Raw genomic sequence first — 25420 nt, forward strand, 5'->3', positions numbered from 1 at the left:
CGATCACCTTTAATTAGCACTACCTCATAGGAGAGCACATAGTCACTCGAATTCCTCTACATGATACTACTTCAATCACAACCACTTTAACATCAAAGTCCTTAGGTGTAAACTCGCTTCCAGCCTATCTCTTGACCCAACCACAATATACCCACCTTTGAGTATCACCACCGATCCTCGATGGCTTCACTCCCCTGGCCATCCATAACACACTCGTCGAACCATTGACTACTCCACCACCATCCTTCCCCTATCCTCCGCCATCCCACCACAATATGAACCACCACCTTGCACTACCCTACTCTACTACCACCTCTCCCTATCTCACTCCTCCGTTCGGCAGCCTTTCGCGTTTACAATCTCACCTTCAACGATCGCCTTCACATTCCACACCATGTTGGGTATCTACAGACTAGGGATACCTCGAGCACTCCGCCCGTTGAGGCTGCCACTCGCTCGGGTCCTCCCGTCACGATTGCCTCTCGCTAGGCCTATGGCCTTGTTGAAACCCATCGCCCTACAAGTGAGGTTCAACTCTAGCGCCCAGTCGCCCGAACCAGTCCAAATCCCCAAACCACAAACCAACGACTCCACGGGAGCCAAGCCGAAGGCGCAATCGCTCTGGAAGGATATCCTCAGACTCTTGCGGTTGGCGCGCCCTGAGTATAAGCTTCTATTCTACGCATTGATGTGCTTGATTGCAACCTCAGCCACCTCCATGCTGGTGCCGTTGTTCATCGGAAAAATCATCGACACCACCAAGGACGACGATGACGACACCTCCGATCGTCGCATCATGGGCCTTGCGCCCGTCCAATTCTATTCGTCCATGTGCGTGCTCTTCGGGCTCGGTGCTTTGGCTAACTTCGGAAGAACGTACTTGTTGAGAACGGTGGGCGAACGGTTCGTTGCCAGATTGCGTTCGCGGTTGTTCCTGAAGATCTTGAGCCAGGACTCGTACTTCTTCGACGTGGGTCCCACCAAAACCGGAATGAAGACCGGAGACTTAATCTCACGGTTGTCCAGCGATACCCAGGTGATATCCAAGACTTTAAGCGGAAACGTCAGCGACGGTGCCAGGTCCTTGATCAGCGGTTTGGTAGGATTGTCCATGATGTGTTTTGTCTCTTGGAAATTGACTCTTTGTATGAGTTTGTTGTTCCCCCCTCTTATCGTCATGTCTTCGGTATACGGAAGAAAAATAAAGGTTTTGTCCAGACAGGTCCAGGAAAACTTAGGTCTAATGACAAAGGTCACCGAGGAGAAGTTGAACGGCTTAAAAACCATCCAAAGTTTCGCCAAGCAGAGATCGGTGGTTCATGATTATAATCACGAAATCAAAAAGATCTTTGACACCTCGTTGCGAGAAGGTAAACTCAGTGGAATCTACTATGGGATTAACGGATTGCTAGGAAATGTGTCTATGATCGGTCTCTTGATTGTGGGGACACAACTCATCGGGAATGGAGAGTTGACTATCGGAGAGCTTTCCAGTTTCATGATGTATGCCATCTATACCGGCTCCTCGGTGTTCGGGTTGGGAAACTTCTACACCGAGTTGATGAAGGGTATTGGTGCCGCTGAACGGATATTCGAGTTGATCGAGCTGAAGCCAAGCATAGCCACCAGCATTGGAAAGAAGGTCGACAATATTTATGGAGACATCAAGTTTAAGAATATCAAGTTCAACTATCCATCCAGAAAGGATTCAGTTATATTTCGCGATTTGAACTTGACCATTAAACTCGATGAAAACGTCTGTTTCGTGGGGCCCTCTGGCAGTGGTAAGTCCACCATCCTGCAGTTGCTCTTGAGATTTTATGATCCGCTACAAGGAGAAGTCACTATCAATGATCATAACATCAAAGACTTAAACCTCAACTATTACCGTTCCAAACTTGGGTACGTACAGCAAGAACCGTTCTTGTTCAGTGGGACTATCCGGGAAAACCTTGTTTTTGGCAAGGAAGATGCCACCGAAGAGGAGATTGAAGAGGCGCTTCGATTGAGTAATTCGCAAGGATTCATTGATGCATTGCCTGATGGAATCGACACCGTGATCGGGCCCTCCAACAGTACTCAGCTTAGTGGAGGTCAAAAGCAAAGAATCTCTTTGGCACGTACATTGATCTGTAAGCCCAAGGTGTTACTTTTAGACGAGGCTACATCTGCTCTCGACTCAATCAGTGAGGAGATAGTAATGAGAAACTTGAATCGTTTGAATAGGGAACAGGGCGTGGCCATCATTTCAATTGCCCATCGGTTGTCAACCATCAAAAACAGTGACCGGATAGTGGTGCTAGATTCTGCGGGCGAGGTGCTCGAAGATGGTAGTTTCACTGCTCTCTACAACAACTCGAACAGTGCCCTCAACAAGTTGTTGAAGAATCATAATCTAGAATAATGTATATAGACCATACACGATGGCACTAGCTGGTGTAGTGAGTGGGTGAATGTTCGTATTAGGTATTGTGATCGGGATAACCTCCGGCTGCTTCATTTTGCAAAGTTGTCCGGTAAGGCACCAAAGAAGACGCAAAAACTGGGCATTGATGCATTCAGCGAAACCAATTGCAAAATGCAACCGCCCCTGAGCTTTAGCCCCGGTGCTTTTGCGTCGTTTCACAACCGTCTTCTAGTCCAGTCCAAATTACCGAACTAATCTTATGGACTGAATACGGACTCATCCAGATATTGGTTATGAGAAAGCTTGGAAAGCTTATTAGAACTACATTCCCAACGATTGCAACCAAAAAATACACAATAGATTATCGGGATTATTTTTGAAGAAGCATACGGTTAGGATTAATTTTCCTGCTTAGTCCGAATATTAACATCAATGCCCTGCAACAATCAAACTCTGTACGATGCACAAAACAGATATTTACGGATCTTTTTAGAATACAATACTGGGCCCACAAAGCTCAACTCAGGGACAGGCCCAGACGTCCATAATAAGGCCCAGGCAACGAGCTTGTCGGTAGGGTGATTGAAGCTTAGTATTGGACTTTCGTCCAATTGGAGCTCATATTCGTTTTGGAGTTCCGAATTGCTAATTTTCGTGATTTTACCCAAATTGGCCGGGCGAAATTCAGAGGGTGTTCCAGCATATCAAGCTACAATTGTAAAGACATTGCAATTCGCTGGTAGCCACAGGCACTACACCCAGACGTAGCCATGCTGGGCTCTTGATGACATGCCCTCAGCTGACATTCACCGTTTCTGATCGAAAATACATATGTGCCTGCCCCTCCGAAGATTGTCGTAATTGATTCTCGCAACGATCCGTAGCACACCACCCACGGCCCTTCCGTTCATGGCCCTCTGGAGCCACCCGGATCGGATCATCTCGTCGCCAGCCGCCACAACCCGTCCTCGGTCTCACCACCTGACATCCGTGCCGGGACGCCCCGCTGCACTTTAGCCTAATTGGGCTCATCGCCTTCGCCCCAGATTTCACCTGTCACATGCGCACATACAGACAAACGGCAAGCGAGTGTCAGACGTGCAGTGATTGACCCCAGCAGCCGTTGCGTTCCCATCTCCATTGCTTTCCGGGCCTACCGTGTCGTCGTCCCCCAATTTTGCAATTGCTAGAGGCGTCCGCTCTTCCTGCCCTTGCTGACCAGGTCCTACCCTGTAATATCGAGTCTGCCTCCAGTTGCCACCACTCCCCCAGTTCTCATAGCACCTTCCCCAAACATGTCCAAAGAAGGCGAGCCCCAGACGGACCCTGCCACCAGTCCGTCCATCTACTCCAAGCTTGCGCTGGTGCTTCCCTGCAGTGTGCTTTCGCCAGTGTCTGCAGAACGAGATGACTACTTTGACAAGTCCAAGGGTCCAGACTCCCCTGACGATGAGGTGGATGCTGCAAGCCCTGCTTCGGAACTGCGTCCCCAAAACTACTTCTACAACCTTTTCACCACGGCGTCAGTCTATTCAGGCATTGGCTTTGATCCCGTCAACGACGCCAATAGGCTCAAGGATAACATCTTTAAGCTTAGCACCAGAACAAAGCGAGCGTCTTCGTCTGCAACGTCCTCCTCCAAAAATGATTCCCACCCTGTCAAAGACATCAAGCTGCCATTCTACGCTGTCTACGACAGTTCGTCTGAGGAAGACGAGGAGGAAGACGAGGACAAAGAGGCGACAGATAGTGTTTTGTCGAGCCCAATATCGTTGAAAGAGTCCCACGGTACCCACCGATTGGATGCCATAGATGAGGACGAAACCCACGAGCAAGAAATCACCGACAACAATGTAACTGCACCCGAAGATGACGAGCAAGAAGCCAATACCTTGTGGAAAATTCAAAGCTCGGGAATCTACCACCACGATCAAATCCCTGAGCCACAAGAATTCTCCATCACCGAGGAAGACGAAGACAATGACTCCTTCAGGTCATTCCACACCTCTCGCGATATAACGAGTCAATTGAACAGAAGCAGCGATGACGTACGATCAAAAGATGGTTCAGAGACCCTCAGAAGCGGCTTGAGTGGGGCCATAACTAGAGCAAACCTGGTACATAGTGTCAGAACCCCGTTCCAACAGTCTGTCGTTCAGAACTTAAATCCTCGTCTCCTCAGAGAGCGGTTCTTGATCAAATTTAAAGAAGGACAAGCTAAAGATGATAACGAGTACAATGCCAAAACTGAGTCTTTACGTTTAAGAGTGGCCAACAAGTTGGCAAAGGTTTTTGAAATTGATGATAACGACCACTTCTACGACAACTTTAGTGCTTGGTTGGTAAATGACGTATTATTGCAGGGACATCTTTACTTGACCAGAGAATCTGTGTTATTTTTTGCATTCTTACCCAAGAGATATTCCATGAACTTGAACCAAAAAACAGGTGGTTCTTATACTACCAATGATGACTCCAACTTAACGATTCAATCGGGCTCCTTGGGCCTCAAAACTGCGAAGTATGGCGAAACAATCTTTTCCTCAGTTCTCACTCATAGATACTGGGCTATTTTACGACCTCAGACCCTCAGTATCTATAGTTCGTCGACTGAACTTCATTTCCCCAGAATTGTTATTGATTTAAAATCTTGTATAAGGGCAGAGGTGGTCGAAAAGGAAAAGGAACCAACTCAAAGAAATACCTTGACTCGCCGTAACTCAATTGAAGGTGGTTCTACTCCTAGGGTCATGACTCGTCGAAATTCTAACGATGGGTTTTTGTCGCCTAGATTTTTGACCCGTCGAAACTCAAATGAAGGTTCCATTTCACCAAGGATAGCAAGCCCGAATGGGACTGATCTAAACCTATCTGCAGATGATGAAACTTATTTTTCAAATATGTTGAGTGGTGAAGCAATGGAACCTACAGAGGATAATATCGAAAGCTCTTCAGGAGTTTGGTTCAAATTGGTTACAAAGAGTAAGACCTATAGATTTCATACTGATAATTTGTACCTTGCTCGACAATGGTGCCACAATCTCACCAAGATTATCTTTCAATTGAATAACTCTAATGCTGGAAACGAAGTTTTAATCAAAATCCCCATTGAAAATGTCATCAACTTTAACAGAATGTCATTATTAAGCGCAGATGAACTGCCTAAAGATCAACCTGATGAAGAAGATTTGCCTATGAGTTTTAGAATGCACTTCCTAAAGAATCATGGGAATTATGAGGAGTCTGTTTACGATTCAAAAAAGAGCAAGAAAAAGCTAACTCAAGGTGCAAGTATTGGAATGGAAGCGATGTACTTCATTTTCTTTGACAGAGGTGAAGAGTTTTATTCCAAGTTTACTACATTAATCGAAGAACATCAAGAAAGATCAAAGAATAAAAGCGAAACTTCACTGATTTCAAAGTCTCTGATCTCAAAATCTCTGAGATTCAAAGATATGGCCAAAAAGATGGTCAGAAAAGATTCAAGAGATTCCAGAATCCGTGAATATCCCAAGAGTATTTCTACATTGCGGTCATCGAGTTCAAGTGGGTCAATCATTGATCAATTTGCACCTTTGAACACTCATCTTAAACACCCATACGACTTGCCAGAAGAAGATGATAATGACCAATCTTCATCCACACTTAAACGTATTGGTCGGAGTTTGTCAAATCCGACAAAAATGTTCACTTCTAAAAAATCATTCGATAGCTCTTCTATTATGCTGAGTAGCAGCAGTACCTTCGAAAAACTTGACTATGAACATACTGAATTCTCGGATGGTGAAGTCAAGAATGTCAATTTCCCAAGACCAATGTCGGTATCAGGGTTGAAGAACCTCAAGATGACATTTGAAACCTCTCAAAAAGATTTTGAAGTTGCAGAGTCTAGATATGAAGCGATTAAGGATACAGTTGAAAGTGATAAACTCTTCGCTACCCAAGCCGAATCTTATATAAAGGGTACCAAAGCCAAGGAGCAAGTATTACCTGGTCCATTGAACTTGACTGATCCATCAGAATATACTGAGGAAGATCCCAAACAAACAAAATTACAATCCATGAAAAAGAGTATCAAGGCATTTTCCAATGTTAGTAATATGTGGTCGTCAAACCCAAGTCATTACCAAGCAATTGATCCAAATGATCCCTTCTACGTAAAAGAAGAGAACACGCGTGAAGTGTCACAGCAACATTTTGAAAAGCACTTCTCCTTGGGGCCTGAGGTATTATTACGGGCCAGTTATTATTGTCATTTACAAAAGTCTATCCCTGTTTACGGTAAGTTGTATCTTAGTACAGAATATCTTTGCTTTAGAAGTTTGCTTCCTGGTGTATCTACCAAGATGATTCTACCATTGAACCATATAGAGAACTGTCTGAAGGAGAAGGGATTGAAATTGACATATTCGGGATTAGTGCTTACTATTAACAACTATGATGAATTAATATTAGAATTTAGCTCTCATCTGTCCAGAGACGATTGTGAGAATATGATTTTCAGCCAATTGATATTAATTCATGATGGAGATAACTTCTCGCCAAGTCCACATGAGTGGGGAAAGAATTATGATTTGGAATTGTCCAAGAAGAGACAAGCCGTGTTGACCTCTGAAACCAGGGGAGCGTTCAGTAATGATACGAACAAGACATTGGCAGCTCTCAAGATTGATAATGCTAGATTGAAAATGTTTGAGGAAAAGATCAATGCAGCATCAGGGTTGGACATACCAATCATTTTGGAGGATTCTCCATTTTACAAAACGGAAATTAGGCCGTCTACTTCTTTCCATTTTGTGCTTTTGACGATTGGGTCTCGGGGTGATGTGCAGCCCTATATTGCCTTGGGCAAAGGGTTGATTAACGAGGGACACACCGTCACCATTGCTACTCACAAGGAATTTGAAGATTGGATCCTCAAACACGGAATGAAGTTCAAGGAAATTGCCGGTGACCCTGGAGCGTTGATGTCGTTAATGGTAACTCATGGGTCGATGTCTGTGGCATTTTTGAAAGAAGCCAGTGCCAAGTTCCGAGGCTGGATTAGCCAATTGTTGAGGTCCAGCTGGGAAGCTTGTCAAGGAGCGGATATCTTGATAGAAAGTCCATCCGCGATGGGGGGTGTTCATATTGCCGAGGCCTTGGGCATTCCGTACATGCGGGCATTTACCATGCCATGGACCCGAACCAGAGCGTACCCCCATGCTTTCATTGTTCCTGATCAAAAGAAAGGAGGCTCCTACAACTACTTGACCCATGTGATGTTCGAAACAGTTTTCTGGAAGGGAATTTCCAGTCAAATCAATAACTGGAGAGTACGAGAGCTCGATTTGCCCAGGACCAATTTGTACCGGTTACAGCAGTCCAAGATCCCATTCTTGTATAACGTTTCGCCCACGATCTTTCCACCGTCGGTGGATTTTCCTGACTGGATCAGAGTCACAGGCTACTGGTTTTTGGATGAGGGTGCAGGCGAAGACTACGACCCTCCCAAGGAGTTGGTCGAGTTTCTCGACAGTGCTCGTAAAGAGCAGAAGAAGATCATCTACATTGGCTTCGGATCAATTGTGGTCAACGACGCTAAAAGCTTGACCAAAGCCATCGCAGAGGCAGTGGTGGATGCAGATGTGCGCTGTATCTTGAACAAAGGCTGGTCGGACCGCATGAGCAAGAAGGACGACTCCGAGCCCGAAATCGAGCTTCCTGCTGAGATCTACAACTCGGGAGCGGTTCCCCACGACTGGCTCTTCGCTCGTATCGACGCAGCCATCCACCATGGAGGCTCTGGAACCACGGGAGCCACCTTACGAGCCGGATTGCCCACGGTTATCAAGCCGTTTTTCGGGGACCAGTTCTTCTATGCCTCGCGGATCGAAGAGGTGGGAGTCGGAGTGGCTCTTCGCAAGCTCAATGCCAAGTCACTCGGTAAGGCGATTCACACCGTCACCACCGACTTGAAGATGATCGAAAAGTCCAAGAAGCTCAGCGAACGAATCAACCAGGAGAACGGGGTGCTCACGGCAGTAGAGACCATCTACTCGGAATTGGAGTACGCTCGTCACCTTATTATGAGCAAGCAGAAGTACAACGAGCACTACAAGCAGCACCACCCAGACTTTGGGTCCCTGGGCATCCAGACCCCGGTTGTACCGGAGGAATCGGAGAGCAGCGAGGAGGACGAAGACGAGGAGGACGAAGACGAGGAAGACGAAGACGAGGAGGAGGACTCCGACGAAAATTAGTCTGGTTTCGACTCGGAGGACGAGAAGGAGAAGGACTGAGAGGAGGGCTCAAAGGAGGACACCGACCAAAACTGGGTGTTCTATTACAATTTTATGAACCACGCCTACGTAGCTATTGTACGACCAAACCCAACGTAGCTCGTTACTTCTCAATAATTACGAATTATACGACCACGCACGTAGCTGTTCCGCCTACGAATTTGGTAGTTGGCATTAGAAATAGTCGGAGGGTCAAATGGCGCAGCCTGACTTGTTCCTCCTTGTTCACTTTCAGAAGAAGGTGCAAAGGCCCAGTACCCACCTGGAGAACTCTTGCCAGTAATTACGGTCGACCTTGCGAAATTATCCTCAACACCACACACGTAGCTCGTCACTTGTTCATATTTGAATTAAGAACCAGACGTACCACCAATGAAAATCAGAAATCTCAGAAATCTCAGAAATCTCAGAAATCTGAAAACCGTTTCTTCACTTACACAGGAAAGCCTATTCTGCACCACACTCGGGAAACCGTTCTGTACTGTAGTCTGCTCTGGCAAACATCGCCTCCAACCGGCCAATTTGTGCACTGTACCGGTCTGTGGGTGTGTCTGCCATGGGCTTCTTTCTTCCCCCCGCCTCCCAGAGCAGTACTGTCACCTAGTCTTGTATGCACTTAGGGCCACCCCAAACCCCCAAATCAATTACCGACCGTGGCAGATTACTCACAGTCACGTGCTGTTTCCCTATCACTGGGTTTGCAGCTGTTTCGCCAACACCCTGCCATAGCCCAGCACCACCAGGACGACTACTCCAGGTGGAATCCCTCCATTGGCCCAGGGTCCATCGACGGCCTCAGCTCCAATGCTGCACAGAATTCTGGCCACGATCGGCGGTTCTTCCACCATTTGTAGCCGAATATTTGTAATGCGATAACGATCCCCATGCATGAGTCAACTTTTCTGGCGTATAAGCAGGGCTGCCAACGAATTTTCACCTCCGCAACTCCTCCAGCTATACCTAACCACGTCTCCAGAACCGCCTTCTAGCATCCGCCATCCGCTTACCCACGCCTTCCCTGTTGTACAGTGAGGCTCCATGACCACCACCCATCAGCCTCCCATGACGACCACCTCCACCACCTACCGAGATATAACTGCAGAGCAGAACGAGACCAACCCCTACGCCAGGTTGGTCAATGGCCAGACCATCGTCGAAATACCCTCCTACACGTTGGAGTGTGGCGAGACCCTCTACAACTTCCCAGTCGCCTACAAAACCTGGGGCAGGTTGAACGACGACAGAGATAACGTGCTCTTGATCTGCCACGCCTTGACAGGATCCTCTGATGTCAGCGACTGGTGGGGTCCCTTGTTGGGCACCAACAAGACCTTCGATCCCTCCCGCTTCTTCGTGGTCTGTATCAACTTCCTCGGGTCCCCCTATGGCTCATGCTCTCCTGTCACCATCGATCCCGCTACTGGCAAGCCCTACGGTCCCTCGTTTCCTTTGGTGACCGTCAAAGACGACATTGGCATCCACAAGCTCATTCTCGACTCCCTCAACATCGCCAGCATTGCCTGTGTAATTGGAGGCTCCATGGGCGGCATGATCGCCATGGAATACTCCACCACCTACAACAACACCAACTACGTCAAGTCGGTGGTGGCATTGGCCACTGCCGCAAGAGCCTCAGCGTGGTGTATTTCGTGGAATGAAACACAGAGACAATGCATCTTTAGCGATCCCTTCTACGACGAGGGAAACTATTACGAAACCAACAATAAACCAGATTCGGGTTTGAGTGCTGCTAGAATGGCTGCTTTATTAACCTATAGATCAAGAAACTCGTTCGAGACCAGATTCGGAAGAAAATTGCCGTTCAAGACGCAAACCGAAGAGTCTGTCAAAGAAGCCGTCAGATATCCCAAGACCAAGGACGAAGAGAACTGGTTGATGCACAACGAAGGACTGAAGAACTCGGGTGCAGTATCCTCCAACTCATCTTCTGCAAAGCCACAAACCTACTTCACTGCCCAATCATACTTGAGATATCAAGGAAACAAATTTGTGAATAGATTTGATGCAAACTGCTATATATCGATTTCCAGAAAGTTGGACACTCATGACATCACCAGAAACAGAGTGGATCCTAACAAAGTCACAGAGGACCCCCTCCCCCATGTTTTGGCCCAATTATCCCAACCACACTTGATCATAGGTATTGAGTCCGACGGCTTGTTCACATTTGGCGAGCAACAACTCTTGGGGGATAAGATCCCTAACTCCACATTGAAGAAGTTGGATTCGCCAGAGGGACATGATGCCTTCTTACTCGAATTCGAGGTCATTGACGAGTACTGTCGAGAATTTCTTCAGCTGAGTCTTCCTGAGTACTACGATGATTCAGGAAAGGTGGATGTGTTTGAGAATTGGGAAGAGTTTGTGAAATCACTTGACAACGGAGGCAATTCTGTGTTTGGAGAAGCCGAAACGAATATTACCAATTGGTAAACAGATAGATCAATATATTAATCCCGTAACAACGTATTGTAGTAGTATTTTGGTGGATGTACTGTAGCTGGTACAAATTATGTTTCTTCCATCTGGTTGACCGCGAGGCAATATTCAACTAAGTACACCAAGCTGAAATTGTCATATAAAGCTGGATAGAACATATACGAGTTGACTAAATAGGAAAGGGTAAGTACCTTAACAATCCTATCCGCTCAATACACTTTCCAAACCCAACTTGAACCTGTCCATATGCTCCACCAATAACCATAATAACCTGTGAACTTCGATTGGCTTTTTTCTCACTTTTACTTCTTTTCTTCATCTTTTCATCAAACAACGCTCCAGTAACATTAACCACCCTGAATACACCAAAGTACAGTGCAAAATCTCCAAAATAGGCTTCGCTTTAAAGGTCATTATTGATTAAAAACCTCCCTAACTACCAGACATCGTAGCTGGACTAACAAAACTTCGATGTATTTTGCTCATAGCAAGTAACGTATGGTCTAATATTTAGAGCATTCATTAGATCCCAAGTAGCTTGCCCAGAACCTTGAGGCAAATCATTCAAAAGTTTATAGGCATACAACTTGGTTTAGGAAGAAAAAAATAAACATCATCAGGAATTGGGTACTCTGGCCGAGTTGGTCTAAGGCGCCAGGGTAAGGTCCTGGTCTCTCCGGAGGCGCGAGTTCGAATCTCGCGGGTATCATCACACCAGCAATTCCTACACTAATTACCTATTTTCCTTTCTTTTTTTTGTGCGGCCAACAGTTGTTACTACTTGAGATCATTATTAACCAATCTGAATTGGTATTACTACATGGGAATGACTTTAAATGCTTTCTTATCTATTTCTTATCTAATCTTCAAGTGTTGAAACAAGTATGAGAAATTGCACATTTTATTTTTAAAAGTTTTACAGATCTTTTTGAAAAATCGTGTAAAAGTCACACTTGTGAATGATTCACGAAATGAATTAACGAGTAAATTCTCCGTAATAATAAACAATAGGAGTAAATCTGCTATTGTTTATCCATATCGACAAATAGATACAGCTCGGTATTTTGCGAGAGATACATCACATCTTCAGGCTGATTCGTGCATCAACTTGACGCAATAAGTATACCATAGCCTGAAAATGCAGGAGGGCTAATTATGACATGCTGCAGCGCTTCGAGTAGAGTCGTCATGGAGTCCTAGTCCGACAATGTTTGTTGAAAGGTCTGTATTAACTATACTATCTAAAAAAGAATTAAAGGAACTGGATGTAATTATGTTTCCATTAATGGGTGAGCAAGAATTTACATAATGGTGCAACATTTGCTTCCACTAGGGGTATTGGATGGATCGTTAATCGATTGCTTCAATCTATTGTTCTGGGTCTCCTCTTTCTGGGTGTCGTTAGCACCAGACTGGGCCTCCTCTTGCTTGTTCAATTCGTTTTGCTTTTGCAATTCCTTTTGTTGTTTCTTTTCAGCACTGATGGACGCTTCCTTACGCATGATTTGACGTACAACGTCAACGAAGGCCTCGTCAACATTGGTCTTGTACATGGCGGAAGTTTCGTAAAAAGGGACCAAGCCCCAGTCCTGGGACACCTTGATACCGTCATCTATGCTTAACACACGATCGTCCTCCAAGTCACACTTGTTACCGATCAACACCATAGGCACGTTCTCGGAGTCCTTGATTCTCAACACCTGTTCTCTCAACGCCAACAATTCCTTCAACGAGTTTTCGTCTGTCACCGAGTACACCAACAAGAAACCCTTTCCCGATTTGATGTAAAGTTCTCTCATGGCTGTGAATTGGGCTACACCCGCGGTGTCCAAGATCTCCAAGTCACAGGCTCTGCCGTCGATTTCGATCTGTTTTCTGTAGGAGTCCTCGATGGTAGGATCATAACTTTCGACGTATACACCTTGTACGAACTGGACTGTGACGGACGATTTACCGACACCACCGGCACCTAATACGACGACCTTGTAGTCTGGATGTTAGTAGCTGCTAACTCAATGCCGTATGTGTTTGGGGTGTTGTGGACCACTTTGGTCTTGTGCTCCTTGTGGATGGTCCATAAAACACGTCTCTCGACTCTCGTCAACTGGCAAACAACGGGGCAGTCGGGGCGTCTAGCCAGCACTAGCCGGCTAGCACACCTTGAAGGCCGCACTGGCAAGCTGGCACCAACGTGCCCTCCTTGTAGACTAATACTTACCTCTCATAATGCTCTGGTATAAGGATTAAATCTTTTCCAAATGCTTGAATTTCGCTTACGCTCGTGAACTGGGCTCAGTATGGTGGGGTGCCCACCGCGAGTGGCTCAGGGCATCACTTTGCGAACGCGTAGTAGCCCAGGCGGATACCGCTGGCAATTAATGCGAACGTCGCCGTAGTCCTCGGCGGCGATAGCACTCCGGTGCCACAGGCGTGGTGGTGTTGGTGGTACTGGTGGTGGTACTGGGGTGCAATTGCCGCCTGCCCGTGAACCGCACGGCGACAGGCGCAAAGACGGCGCAAAATGCGCGCTGTTGGCGAGGCCCCCCCGCGACAGCATGGTGCTGGCTCCTCCAGGGCCACCGAGCCGGTGGGAGCTGTTGGGCAGTTGCTGGGAAAACCGTCCTGGTTAGCGACGATCGATGTTCACGTGACACTTCGGCTAAAGGTGTCTGAGCGAAGAATGTTACGGGGTGGGAGTGACTCGTGCTTGATTGGGAGTCAGAGTGCCCATTTCTGGCAAAATGGTTTTTCATACTCAGTTTGGAGGTAATTTCCATACCTCAATACTATATAGCTAACTACTGGAAGACGCCACGAGACCTGGAACCCAGTTGTCCCAGTTGTGTCGTTGGAGGTACTTCAGATAAAGGTTCTTCAGCTGTCAGTGAATTTGGCTCCCAGGCCAGAAAAACTGCCGTTGAACAAACTTCTTCACGACTACAAGGGAAGAATGTGTGGCAACGGACCCAATGGAGTGATTCCCAAGTAATTGATCTCGTTGTGCGACCGCGTGTAGTGGTACTTGATGTGGTCGAAGTCGGTGGTCTCTTGGAAGCCAGGAATCTTCCAGTACAATAATCTCAACCAGTTGTGGAGATGGGGGTAGTCATGTCTGATCATGCGGATGTTGCACTTGAAGTGCTGGTGATACACAGGGTCGAATCTGACGATGGTGGTGAACAAACGGATATCGGCTTCCGTTAACTGGTTGCCCAACAAGAATTCGAGCTTCTTGCCTTCGGCATGGTTCTTGGCCAAGAGCTCCTCCACCTTGTCCAAATGCACAAACACATTCCTGACCTCCTTCTCGTAGGTTTCGGCCTTGGTGGCAAAGCCTGCCTTGTAGACTCCGTTGTTGATGTTGTCGTAGACCCAGGAGTTGAGCTCATCGATCTCGCTGCGTAATGCCTCGGGGTAGACGTCAATCTGGGCAAGATTCTCCGGCACAAGCGAGTTGAACTCTGTGTTCAACATCCGCAAGATCTCGGACGACTCGTTGTTGACGATGGTCTCCAACTTCTTGTCCCACAACACCGGAACTGTGTAGCGACCAGTATGCTCGGGGTTGGCCTTGAAGTATACCTCACTGAGCCTGGAGAAGTTGTTGATGTGGTCAACAGTGCCATTGGCGTGATCACTGGCGCCTTTGGCTTGGGCAAGCTCGTCAGCGTTGATGAACCGCCACCCGTCTTGATCCAAGTGCCAGTGGACGATCGAGACACTGATGATGGACGTCAAGCCCTTGAGCACCCGCGTGATCAACGTACGGTGCGCCCACGGACAGGCAAGCGACACATACAAGTGGTAGCGGTTGGCCTCAGGGGGAAACCTGGCATTGGGGGCAGAGCTGATGGTATCTCTGTACAAAGAGCCCTGGCGGTTGTACTTTCCGGTCTTGTCGGCCCACGAGAGGATTTTCTGACGTTAGTGCTGGCCAATTGCCCTGGTGCTTGTGGTACTTACTGACATTTTTGGAGCAGGAATGGTGAGACTTCATTTCCTTTATATACGATTGCTCCACAATTCCAGTTTAGTAATGGATTACATCTGTGCGACACTCGTCCCGCCCATCGCCAGATGATCTGCGCCTGTGGACGGCCCACCACGGACGGCAGCATTGAGGTCGCCCAGTGGGTGTGTCATGGGTATGGTAGCACGGATGTTAGGGAACGAATCGCTCGTGGGGTTCGTTGGGCAGTAGCATCCTTACTCTCAGGCCATTATTGCCCCATTCTGGTGCAATTACCCCCGGAGTTCTGGGAGCTTGGCAACGGATGCCATGCAATGACTTCAGGCTTCAGGAGGTGGCCAATCACAGCAGCAATGGCACAGAGATACGAGGCTAGACGTTCACACGCATGAAGCGTTGGAGGCGATAAGGGATGCGTCCTGTATAGATAATAACCCCACAACTCCACATTTCAGTCATGGTACAACTAGTGGCAATCGTGGCCAGGTTGGAGTAAAAGCAGATCTGTTCTATTTGGTGACTATTCTCATAGCGAGTGATCAGATCCTATGGTTAGCATTTGCGACTGTTTCATAGTGGGGGTAGCGTTTGGACTGCTTCTCATAGGATAACACGTAGTGCCTGCTTTCATAGTATAGACTCCACAATGTGTATTCACCCTGGTGCTTGATTCGATTCAAGTGCACTAAGCTGCTCTTCCACTCACAAATGACAGAAATCAGAGCAGACCCTGTGGTTGCGAAATCACCAGGAAAACACACAACTTGGACTCATCATTTGCCGGAGAGTCTGATTGAAGTGCTCTGGATACTCTGCCATTGACTAATACGTCACCAGATGACCAGAATGCGTGCTCCATCATAGGTGAGGTGATGGAATGCTGATGGCAATTTCACATAAGCTCGTTAAACTGATTTAATGAGCCATCCGCAGTTTCGATGTATAATTGCTTGTACTCACAAATAAATGGACTGTAGATAGAATAATCCCCAGAATTAACAGAGACATACACACCCGGGATTACACCCATGGGGCCCTACAGGTGGTTGCAATGGCAGAGGACATTTATTCAGGCAATCACAAAGGAAGAATGTGAGGCAAAGGACCCAACGGAGTGATTCCCAATGGATTGATTTTTGCGTGGGACCGAGTGTAGTGGTACTTGATGTGGTCGAAGTCGGTGGTCTCCTGGAAGCCAGGAATCTTCCAGTATAACAAGCGCAACCAGTTATGAATATAAGGATAGTCATGTCTGATCATACGGATATTGCACTTGAAGTGCTGGTAGTACACAGGGTCGAATCTGACGATGGTGGTGAACAAACGGATATCGGCTTCAGTCAACTGGTTGCCCAACAAGAACTCTTGCTTCTTGTCTTCGGCGTGGTTTTTGGCTAAAACCTCTTCTACCTTGTCCAAGTGCACAAACAAGTTTTTCACAGCCGTTTCATACAGCTCGGCCTGAGTTGCAAAACCTGACTTGTAGACACCATTGTTGATGTTCTCGTAGATCCAGCTGTTGATGTCGTCTATCTTGCCTTGCAAGTCTTTTGGGTACAAGTCTACCTGGGCGTATTTTTCGGGCAAGAGCGAGTTGAACTCGGTGTTGAACATCCTCAAGATCTCGGCAGACTCGTTGCTGACGATAGTCTCCAATTTTTTGTCCCACAACAATGGCACGGTAAAACGGCCCGAGTAGTTGGGATCGACTTTGAAGTACAACTCACGGAGTCTGGATGCGTTGTAAACGTGGTCGATAGTGCCGTTGGAATGGTCGTTGGGGCCCTTGGATTGGGCAAGCTCGTCGGAATTGATGAACCTCCACCCGTCCAGGTCCAAGTGCCAGTGGACAATTGACACCCCGATGATGGATGTCAAGCCCTTGAGGACGCGTGCAATCAAGATACGGTGGGCCCACGGACACGCAAGCGACACATACAAGTGGTAGCGGTTGAGTTCAGGGGGAAATTTGGCATTGGGGGCCGAGCTGATGAAATTTCTGAACAAGGTGGGTCTGCGGTTGAAGTTCCCTTTGCTATCGGTGGGGGTAGTAGTCTGTAGATGTTAGTGTGGCTCAATTCAGGTGGAGTTTCTGGTACTTACTGACATGCTAACAAGAAGGCGACGATGAGTAATGCACTTGCAATGAACTAGACTTTAGTAACAATGCTAATTACATCAGAAGACGGCTGGTGGCTTTATATAAGTTTGCCACACTTCTGGTTTAGTAATCGTATGGGACCCATTTAGTAATTTATTACATCAGACTAATTTCAAATGGTTATGCGGGCCGGGACCCTTTAGGGTCCCGCATTGTCAGCTCCATTAAGGGCGGGGGCAAACATTTTGTGGGACGGTACGTGCCGATGCAAGCAGACAGTGAGAGGGTTGTCAGCAACATACGACTGGAGACAGACTGCGGAGCCACAATCGTAGTGGGCTAGCAGTAGAGGTGTTAAAAATACGCACGGTTCCATGTTGTGGTAGATAGCCCAGGCTAGGTAGACACTACTTCTGCATTGACTTGTCTATTCTGCATTAATCATTAATTGCTATCAAGTATGCATATGCTTCACACGCATTATCGAACATTTGGGTGACCCAGATAAGGCAAGACGTCCTGCATGCACTTCGGCAGAGGACACATCAAGTCTCAAGAACTGGAGTCATACCAGTTGTACAAATACCGACGATGCTGCTACGTGGCCAAAGTATCCTCATGGGCCATACTGGGATCCTGGCACAATAGTGGCTCTTCAAATACTGAAAATACTGTCAGCGTGGCCAAATAAGACCAATGTTAACGGTTCTATAGTGGTTTGATAGATCGCCAACATATTTGTTTGTTCCGATGGCCAGTGCCTGTTTGGCACATCTGTGACCACAGAAGGGGAGTGTATACCCATATCAATGCCAAGCTGGGACGATGAGGTGGCTGTTCTATTCAGAAGCGTACCATAGGAGGATGCTACAAAAGGGGTCATCGGCCTAGGAGCCGTGCAAATTGGTTTGTCCACTCCACGAATATTTGCTTCCGCCGGATGCTTCTTGTGTTCCACGGAGTTTTCCCCTCCATTGGCAGCTCAGGACTAACCATACCCGGCGACAGTGCCAGCACCAGGAAGGTCGTGCCTCTACCCACAATTGACCGGTCACGTGATGTGCCCCCTCACCACTTCTATTTCAATATGGTGCAGACTACACCAGAAGAACCCGTTGAACCGCTCCGCTAGCAGTCCCTTCGCTGATCCCAGAACTCTTCCCGTCGCCTCCAACATGGCAGCTGCTCCATCTGATTTGGGAATATCGGATGATGCCGGAAACAACCTGAAAGATAAGGATCACAAACAAGTGATACCCGCTCAGTCTTTGGCCGAAGTGCCTCAGGAAATGATGGAAGACGCTAAAAACCAGCACCACGAGCTTACACACGACCAACAGGCCCAGCCACATTCTGCTGTTGGCAGTCAGCTATCGTCATACCTCCAATACTACCATAACTTTGGCGGAAATCCTCCTTACTATCCCAGTGCGAGTCCTACGAGCAATGTGGGGGCAGTTACGAGCAACCAGAACAGCCAGAACGGCCAAAACGGCACGATATCAGCCGTTGCTGCACCCTCGTCCCAGCCGCAGAACGGAGCCACGCAGAACGCAAATGGCTTCTACACCTATCGCAACACCAGTTACCCCTACCCAAGCACGGTAGGCGAAACTCCCGCTCAGTACAACTACAATTTCAAAGCAGGCAGGCCCAAGACAAAGACCAAAGAGTTGCAGGTGAGAAAATTCGCTGTTACGAAACCCACCAAAGATAAGGATGCAAAAAAGCACGACTGCACATTTCATGGATGCAAATGGTCTTTTACAAGACAGTCAGACATGAGGCGGCACCTCAAATCACACTCCGAGCCCATGTTCCGGTGCCCATACTGGAATTACGATCCTACTTGTCACCGGAATGGCGGTGCATTCAATCGGCTCGACGTGTTGAAACGTCACCTCCGATTGGTGCATTATGTCAAGGACAAGCAGCAGCTAGTAGCTGGCGACTCAAAGGAGGATCCAGGGTGGTGCAGATCTTGTCAACGAATGTTTCCCAATTCAAGGATCTTCATTGATCACTGCGTAGCATGTTCACAGCTGCTTGCCCCAACCGATTGGAAATCAGCCAACAGTGAAGAAAAGCCATATTTGGGTCTAGTTGGCACCCTGGGAGATTCAGAGTCTCCAGCACCACCCCCGGAAGAGTTTCAAGCATTGACCCAGGCAAATGACGCGAATCAACTATACGAAATGTCCAGAATAGGCGCCGAAGAAAAAGCAGAACCTTAGCACGTTGAACAAGAACTACCCTCGACTCTGTCACTAGTCGCAAAATCTGAGTCTAACTTAAAAACAAAAAACGACACATAGATGTACCATAATTCATTTCTACATTGTATTAAATTGACACTAATATACAGAGATATAATACACCAAAGGGCAACCATTCCACCACATCCCGATCACTCTTCTCCTTCCTCTTGTTCTTGTTCTGGGTTTCTTTGATCAAAGAAGTCCAAAATAGCACAGTTTGGATGAAGAATATATATAATTCGAGTTCTGTCAGGCATCACTGAATCTTCTGGAAGCTCGGAACTTTCAGTGTTTGATGTGACGCTCATCAAAATTCTATCTTTAGTCAATCTTCTCATCACTTTATATGCCAATTTTCTTTCTTGGTAAAATTCTTGTTCTGTAGAAATTTCGTTTTCCTTCTGGGTCAAGTACCAGTTGACCAACTCTTCTGCGGTGTATCCTTCTCCACCTTCGTTATCATTATCTGAAACCCTCTTGACTATCAAGTTCATCATTGCTACGTACTTGTCATAGGAAATGGATTCCTTCTTGGGTTCAGCACTAGAGTTAGGTTCTTGGGTAGTTGCTGGGATCTCTGCGATATCAGCTGCATCTTCGGCTGGAGCGCCAATAGATTCGGATTCTTCCTCGTCGATCTCAACATCATCCATTTCCACTCTGATGATAGATTGTCTCAATAAGTCATAGGCTTCAGCAATGAAGCTAGGGGTGATCTCCTCGACACAGTTGGCCTTAGCAATTGCCTCGGCCAATCTGATCATGGACTCCAATTGTCTGACCGTGATTCTGTACGAGCTTCTACCCAAACCTTGGGAGTCATCCTCTCTCAATTCTTTGTATCTGGTAACCAAAAAGTCTCTGGCCTCCTTGGTCATTTTGGGCTTAAAGGTTTTGGCGTATCTGATATATCTGGATAATTCTTCTGTACTGTATGGAGGGTTGATGGAGGCATCTCTCAACATGTGCAAGTCTAAGATATGGGATGCCAATTGAGTATCGATTTTCTCGTTGCAATCGTCCAAGATAACGAAGAACAAATCGAATCTGGACATAATTGGAGCCGTCATGTTCAAGTTTGCTCTCAATCCGAGCTTTCTGTTGTAACGGCCCCCAACCGGGTTTGCTGCTGCCAAAACTGAAGTACGGGCATTTAAGGTGGTATGAATACCTGCCTTGGCAATGGAGATAGTTTGTTGTTCCATGGCTTCGTGAATCGCAACTTGATCACCCAAGTCCATTTTGTCGAACTCGTCAATGGCACAGATACCATTATCGGCCAACATAAGTGCACCCGCTTCAATGGTGTATTCACCACTTTCCTCATCCTTGACCACAGCTGCTGTCAAACCAGCAGCAGAGGAAGCCTTACCTGAGGTGTAGATGGATCTAGGGGCAAACCCACACACGTATTTCAAAAACTGGGATTTGGATGTGGAAGGGTCACCCACAATACAAATATTGATGTCACCTCTCAAGTTGATTCCGTCGATGGTCTTCTTGTGCACTCCACCTAGCAATTGCAACAAGATCCCCTTTTTGACCACTTCGTGGCCAAAAACCGCTGGGGCAATGGACTGCACCAACTTGTTGTAGATGTGCTCATCCTTGACCATTTCCTTCAACTGAGCCACTTCGGAGTCGGTGAGAGATGTCAAAAACATTTCCTGCTCGTTGGAACCCTTGTAGTCGATTTCACTATCGGTGGAAGTCTTGTTGACCAAGGACGAGACGTGGCAAGCGTGGAAGGCCAATTTGTAGGTCAAATCTCTGACTCCCAACGACTTCAAGCCGGTGATTCCCGAGTTCAACTCGGTACCTCTGTTCTCTTTGACCGACTGTGGTTTGATTCCAGGCAAGCCTAGCTGGGACACATCGGGGATGACGATCTCAGTGCCTGTGAACTTGCACTTGTCTCCTGGTTTTGCTCTTTCGACAGTCTCGCCTCGCAAGATCACATCGAGAGTTCTGGGCATAGAACCAGTAGGAATTTCACTGGAGTTCTCCTGGATTCGGACTCGTTGCCAATCGATAAACTGGGACTTGGACACGTTCAACGTGAAGTACGACTGGTTTTCACAAGATGGACACGAGGTGGGCTCGGTGTACTTAAACACCTGTTCGATGCCTTCGATGATGGCAGAACACATGTCACAGGTGAAGCAGGCACGGTACAACTCGGGACGCACCTCGGAGGTTCTGGTGACGGTTCCTGAGATCGACATCAACGAGCCGATGTTCTTGGTGCGGATATCTCTGATACGGTCCACGGTGGGAAGATTGAAGAACGAGATCTGGAACACACGCTCGTTGGACGAGCCGGAGGTGGTGGAGCCCTCTGTGGCAGTAGCGGAGTCCTCAGTGGTGCCAATCAAGCTGGTCTGCAAAATGGTGGGGGCATATTTCTTCAACACTCGTCTCAAGCCCTTGAGCAAGAACGGATAGAACCGGTAGTACTGCTCCAAGATGGCCGACGCAAGCACCCCGTTTTCTCGCGCCAACAAGTGCTGGTAGTTCACGTACAACGTGGTGTATTCGTATGTCTTCATGGTCTCGATTTGCGCGAGGTACACCTTGCCATCCCACTCGTGGTTGCCTTCGTCTTCGGTGTAGTCTTCGAGGAACTGTTCAAAACTTTCCCTGACCTTTTCACCCGTGACATCCACCACTTTGGGCACGGCTATCTGTCTTCTTCTACCAGCGACCATGGGAGCAGGCGCCACTGGCGTGGCGGCTCCTCCCTGGGACATGTTGGACTCTGAGTAGAGCTGGGGCTGGGTGCTCTGGGGAGTGAACGCGTCCCTCCCGATGGACGAGGGCGGCTGTGATGAATGGAGCAAGTTGGCTGCATCGGAGGGAATTCTCCCTGGGGACGAAACGAAGTTAGCCATGGTGGTGAGGAAGAGGGATGAAGTGGAAGATGAGGATGGATATAGGTGATTTTTCTGACGCGTCGAGCCCGATTGGGATAAATTGGGTACATGACGACATGGCAAGGAACGACATGGCAGGGAACGACATGGCAGGGAACGACATGACAAGGAACGACATGACAAGGAACGACATGGCTGTAGGCACGACATCCCCAACATCATGCCACTGGCTGCCTGTAGGGGTTTCAGATGGCTGAGGTGGGCAAATAACTCACATTTGAGCAACGAATTATGTCATGGCTCATTGCATGCCCTGTCTGCTTATGACTCCATAAGTGTGCCTCTGGGAATAATTACATGTCTTGCCGGTAGCAACGGTTTCGCAACATTTGGAGCAATACAATCTCTAGGCAGCTGGTGGTTTATTCTGCCACGAATTATGGAAGTACTTTCGTAAACATCCCTTTATTAGACCTGAATTTCATATTCTAAAACAATTTCCCCTCATCCTTGTTGAACATATCTTGGGGAAGTGAAATAAGCCCGCATTGCGAAACTTCCTCTGAGTGCGAGCACGATGCCAGTGCAAGCTCAGAAACCCTGGCAATACCCTTCCCTGTCTTGCGAACCAACACCTAGCTGTAAACATCCATACCTCAATAGTGGGGCGATACCCTTGCTGTATCTATTCCTCAAGATCTTCAAACTAAGATTTCCTAATGAGAGTAATTACCCAAGGGAGTTAATCACACGCATTAATCCTGCCCTAGTTCCATAATTTTGAGGGTTATGCATCCCACATTATATTTTAACAATATTCTAGCCCAGATTTCTTGTGTGTTCACAACAATCGGCTCGGTGTGCCCATTATCTTCCCTTTTCGTACAAAACGAGTGACAGAATATCTGGCTACTTATTTCTATAACTAGCGCGAAAATGCATGACTGACAGATTATTGCTTTCATCATGTTTGGAGGTACTGTTAGAACTCCTGGCGTAAGACAGGCCATCCGTGCCCTCTCGAACGAGCCTCAGCGTGAGTATAACACGGAATAGTGTGGTGACGGCGGTGGTGGACCGAGATGGGCTCGCAGAAACTCCGAAGACCCTCTGGCTCCGGAACTGGCCTTGACCACTTTCTACAACCACCACTAGCAGCGGGCTTGAAACGACTCCAGACGTTCCTCTGACGAACTCGAGGCATCCTCGAGCCAATTGACCCCTCAGCTCGTGCCCACCAGCATACATGCCTCATACTAACCATCAGCCAACCCAACCGCATTGAACCTTCGTGTCGGTAAGATTATCCTGTGTGAGAAGCACGCCGATGCAGACAAGCTCTACGTGTCGCAGATCCAAGTCAAGGACGAGCAGGAGCTCGTCCAGGTATGTTCGGGGTTGGTGAACCACATCCCCATCGAGCAGATGGTAGACCGTCGCGTGGTGGTGTTGACCAACTTGAAGCCATCCAAAATGAGAGGGGTCAAGTCCGAAGCCATGCTTCTCGCCTCGGAAATCGACGGCCAGGTGGACTTGATTGAACCTCCTCAGAAGGCAGTGTTGGGTGGCAGATTGCAGTTCGAGACCTTCTTGTCGGAAGTGGAGCCTTCCAGACTCAAGCCTAACGTGTGGGAAGACATCCAGAAACACCTTCGCACCACTTCCCTGGGCGAGGCTGCCTACGTCAAGGACGGAAAGGAATACATCTTGAAGTACGGGCCTGGCGCCTCCACTTCGCTGCTTAAGAACGCTCCTATCAGGTAGATGGGGCTGTCTCGTCTTTCTTACACTTGAACCTACTTGTAGTTATGGCCAGTTGGCATACATTGTTCTGGGCCTTGTCTACTAATTACAATTTGTTCATAAGTAGATGTTTTGATTAACGTAAAGTACGCATGCTAAGATTGTAAAATCGCTGTACAACCCGTAACATGGCCTGACATTGTGTTAGCTGCTCAGCAGATAGTGGTTATTTCACAGAACTTAGTTTCCCAAGTTGGTAGTTCTCAAGTACGACTTCAAAGTCTTGAACTCTCCGAACTTGGCCTTGGCGTCCTCATTTGAGACAGTAGGTGGAATAATCACGTCTTGGCCAACAGTCCAGTCAATTGGGGTGGCAATCCCCTTGTTGTCAGCCAACTGCAAGGCATCAACAACTCTCAACACTTCAGCAGTGTTTCTACCAGTGGAGGCAGGGTAGGCCATGATCAAACGAACCTTCTTGGCAGGGTCAATAACAAACACAGATCTCACCGTGCCAATCATCTTTTGCTTGTCAAGGTTGTGGAAGTCCTCTTCGGTGACCATGTCGTACTTGAAGGCAATTTCTCTGGTGCTGTCGGCGATGATGGGGAATCCGAACTTTTGGCCGTTAGTGGCAACTTCTTCAATGTCCTTGATCCACCCCTTGTGGCTGTCGACATCTTCGGTGGACAAACCGATCAACTTGACGCCTCTCTTGTCGAACTCTCCCTTCATCTTGGAGAAGGCACCCAATTCGGTGGTACACACCGGTGTGTAGTCGGCTGGGTGCGAGAAGAGGACCAACCAGTCATTTCCAATGTACTCGTGGAAGTCAATCTTGCCCTCGGTGGTGTCGACCTGAAAGTTGGGGGCAGTGGACCCAATTCTGATTCTGGGCTGGTCCTCTTGTTTGAAGGAAAGGAAACGGATACCAATGGGCTTGGCTCTCAATTGGGCTCCGGCTGGGGCACGGATGGCACTACGTAAAAATTGTCTGGTAAGCATGATGTTCGGAATAGTTAAGGGTTTTTCAGTGGGTATACTGGCTAGAATATATAGCAATTAGTCGATGTCACGTGACAGCAGCACCAAGTGGTTTTGCAGCAACCACCCAACGTATTCTGGACACGAACAAACCACAGCAACTTACTCCGCTCGCAAACATCCTAGCAATGCAGAGCCTTGGTGCTAGACTAGCATTCTAAGCAGTAGTAATCAGCCTAATAGGGGGTGCGACGGGTAATGTGTCTAATGGTAAACATCCGTGCTTCAATAGCTACTTTTCTGGACTCTAGCTTGGGCTGTTTCCAAGGGTATTGTGTGTATT

General features: G+C 47.6%; 10 protein-coding genes and 1 non-coding gene across 11 annotated transcripts; 6 read left to right on the top strand and 5 right to left on the bottom strand.

Moving 5' to 3' along the window:
* Window positions 1-493: 493 nt before the first annotated feature.
* MDL1 (ATP-binding cassette permease) lies at window positions 494-2404 on the top strand (the record flags this gene model as incomplete). The annotated part of the gene is made up of 1 exon (XM_020209043.1): window positions 494-2404. The coding sequence occupies one exon, from the start codon at window positions 494-496 to the stop codon at window positions 2402-2404; it is 1911 nt and encodes a 636-aa protein (XP_020067298.1).
* A 2135-nt stretch (window positions 2405-4539) lies between these two features.
* Window positions 4540-8649, top strand: UGT51C1 (Ugt51c1p; the record flags this gene model as incomplete). Its single annotated transcript, XM_020209239.1, has 4 exons — window positions 4540-5164; window positions 5228-6058; window positions 6197-6321; window positions 6370-8649. Coding segments are annotated over 4 exons (3861 nt in total), but the record flags the coding sequence as incomplete, so codon positions are not given.
* A 1101-nt stretch (window positions 8650-9750) lies between these two features.
* Window positions 9751-11142, top strand: MET2 (homoserine O-acetyltransferase; the record flags this gene model as incomplete). The annotated part of the gene is made up of 1 exon (XM_020208893.1): window positions 9751-11142. One exon carries the CDS (start codon window positions 9751-9753, stop codon window positions 11140-11142), a length of 1392 nt encoding a protein of 463 aa, XP_020067300.1.
* Window positions 11143-11774: 632 nt separating this feature from the next.
* CANTADRAFT_t19 lies at window positions 11775-11857 on the top strand. Its single transcript has one exon. It is a non-coding gene; the product is annotated as a tRNA-Leu (tRNA).
* Window positions 11858-12449: 592 nt separating this feature from the next.
* RSR1 (Ras family GTPase) lies at window positions 12450-13373 on the bottom strand (the record flags this gene model as incomplete). The annotated part of the gene is made up of 2 exons (XM_020206485.1): window positions 12450-13138; window positions 13367-13373. 2 exons carry the CDS (start codon window positions 13371-13373, stop codon window positions 12450-12452), a joined length of 696 nt encoding a protein of 231 aa, XP_020067301.1.
* Window positions 13374-14085: 712 nt separating this feature from the next.
* CANTADRAFT_19755 (glutathione S-transferase family protein) lies at window positions 14086-15117 on the bottom strand (the record flags this gene model as incomplete). Its single annotated transcript, XM_020206486.1, has 2 exons — window positions 14086-15066; window positions 15112-15117. 2 exons carry the CDS (start codon window positions 15115-15117, stop codon window positions 14086-14088), a joined length of 987 nt encoding a protein of 328 aa, XP_020067302.1.
* A 1078-nt stretch (window positions 15118-16195) lies between these two features.
* Window positions 16196-17846, bottom strand: ECM4 (omega-class glutathione transferase; the record flags this gene model as incomplete). The annotated part of the gene is made up of 2 exons (XM_020208894.1): window positions 16196-17153; window positions 17821-17846. 2 exons carry the CDS (start codon window positions 17844-17846, stop codon window positions 16196-16198), a joined length of 984 nt encoding a protein of 327 aa, XP_020067303.1.
* A 548-nt stretch (window positions 17847-18394) lies between these two features.
* Window positions 18395-19453, top strand: CANTADRAFT_4209 (uncharacterized protein; the record flags this gene model as incomplete). Its single annotated transcript, XM_020208896.1, has 1 exon — window positions 18395-19453. The coding sequence occupies one exon, from the start codon at window positions 18395-18397 to the stop codon at window positions 19451-19453; it is 1059 nt and encodes a 352-aa protein (XP_020067304.1).
* A 173-nt stretch (window positions 19454-19626) lies between these two features.
* Window positions 19627-22368, bottom strand: MCM6 (MCM DNA helicase complex subunit; the record flags this gene model as incomplete). Its single annotated transcript, XM_020211422.1, has 1 exon — window positions 19627-22368. The coding sequence occupies one exon, from the start codon at window positions 22366-22368 to the stop codon at window positions 19627-19629; it is 2742 nt and encodes a 913-aa protein (XP_020067305.1).
* Window positions 22369-23619: 1251 nt separating this feature from the next.
* Window positions 23620-24114, top strand: CANTADRAFT_43546 (uncharacterized protein; the record flags this gene model as incomplete). The annotated part of the gene is made up of 1 exon (XM_020208974.1): window positions 23620-24114. A coding segment is annotated over one exon (495 nt), but the record flags the coding sequence as incomplete, so codon positions are not given.
* Window positions 23954-25331, bottom strand: CANTADRAFT_137201 (peroxiredoxin). Its single transcript, XM_020206273.1, has one exon. It carries the CDS (start codon window positions 25096-25098, stop codon window positions 24334-24336), a length of 765 nt encoding a protein of 254 aa, XP_020067307.1. The 5' UTR covers window positions 25099-25331; the 3' UTR covers window positions 23954-24333.
* Between the last annotated feature and the right edge of the window lie 89 nt (window positions 25332-25420).

This window comes from Suhomyces tanzawaensis (assembly GCF_001661415.1).
Source record: "Suhomyces tanzawaensis NRRL Y-17324 unplaced genomic scaffold CANTAscaffold_1, whole genome shotgun sequence".
Lineage (NCBI taxonomy): Eukaryota > Fungi > Ascomycota > Pichiomycetes > Serinales > Debaryomycetaceae > Suhomyces > Suhomyces tanzawaensis.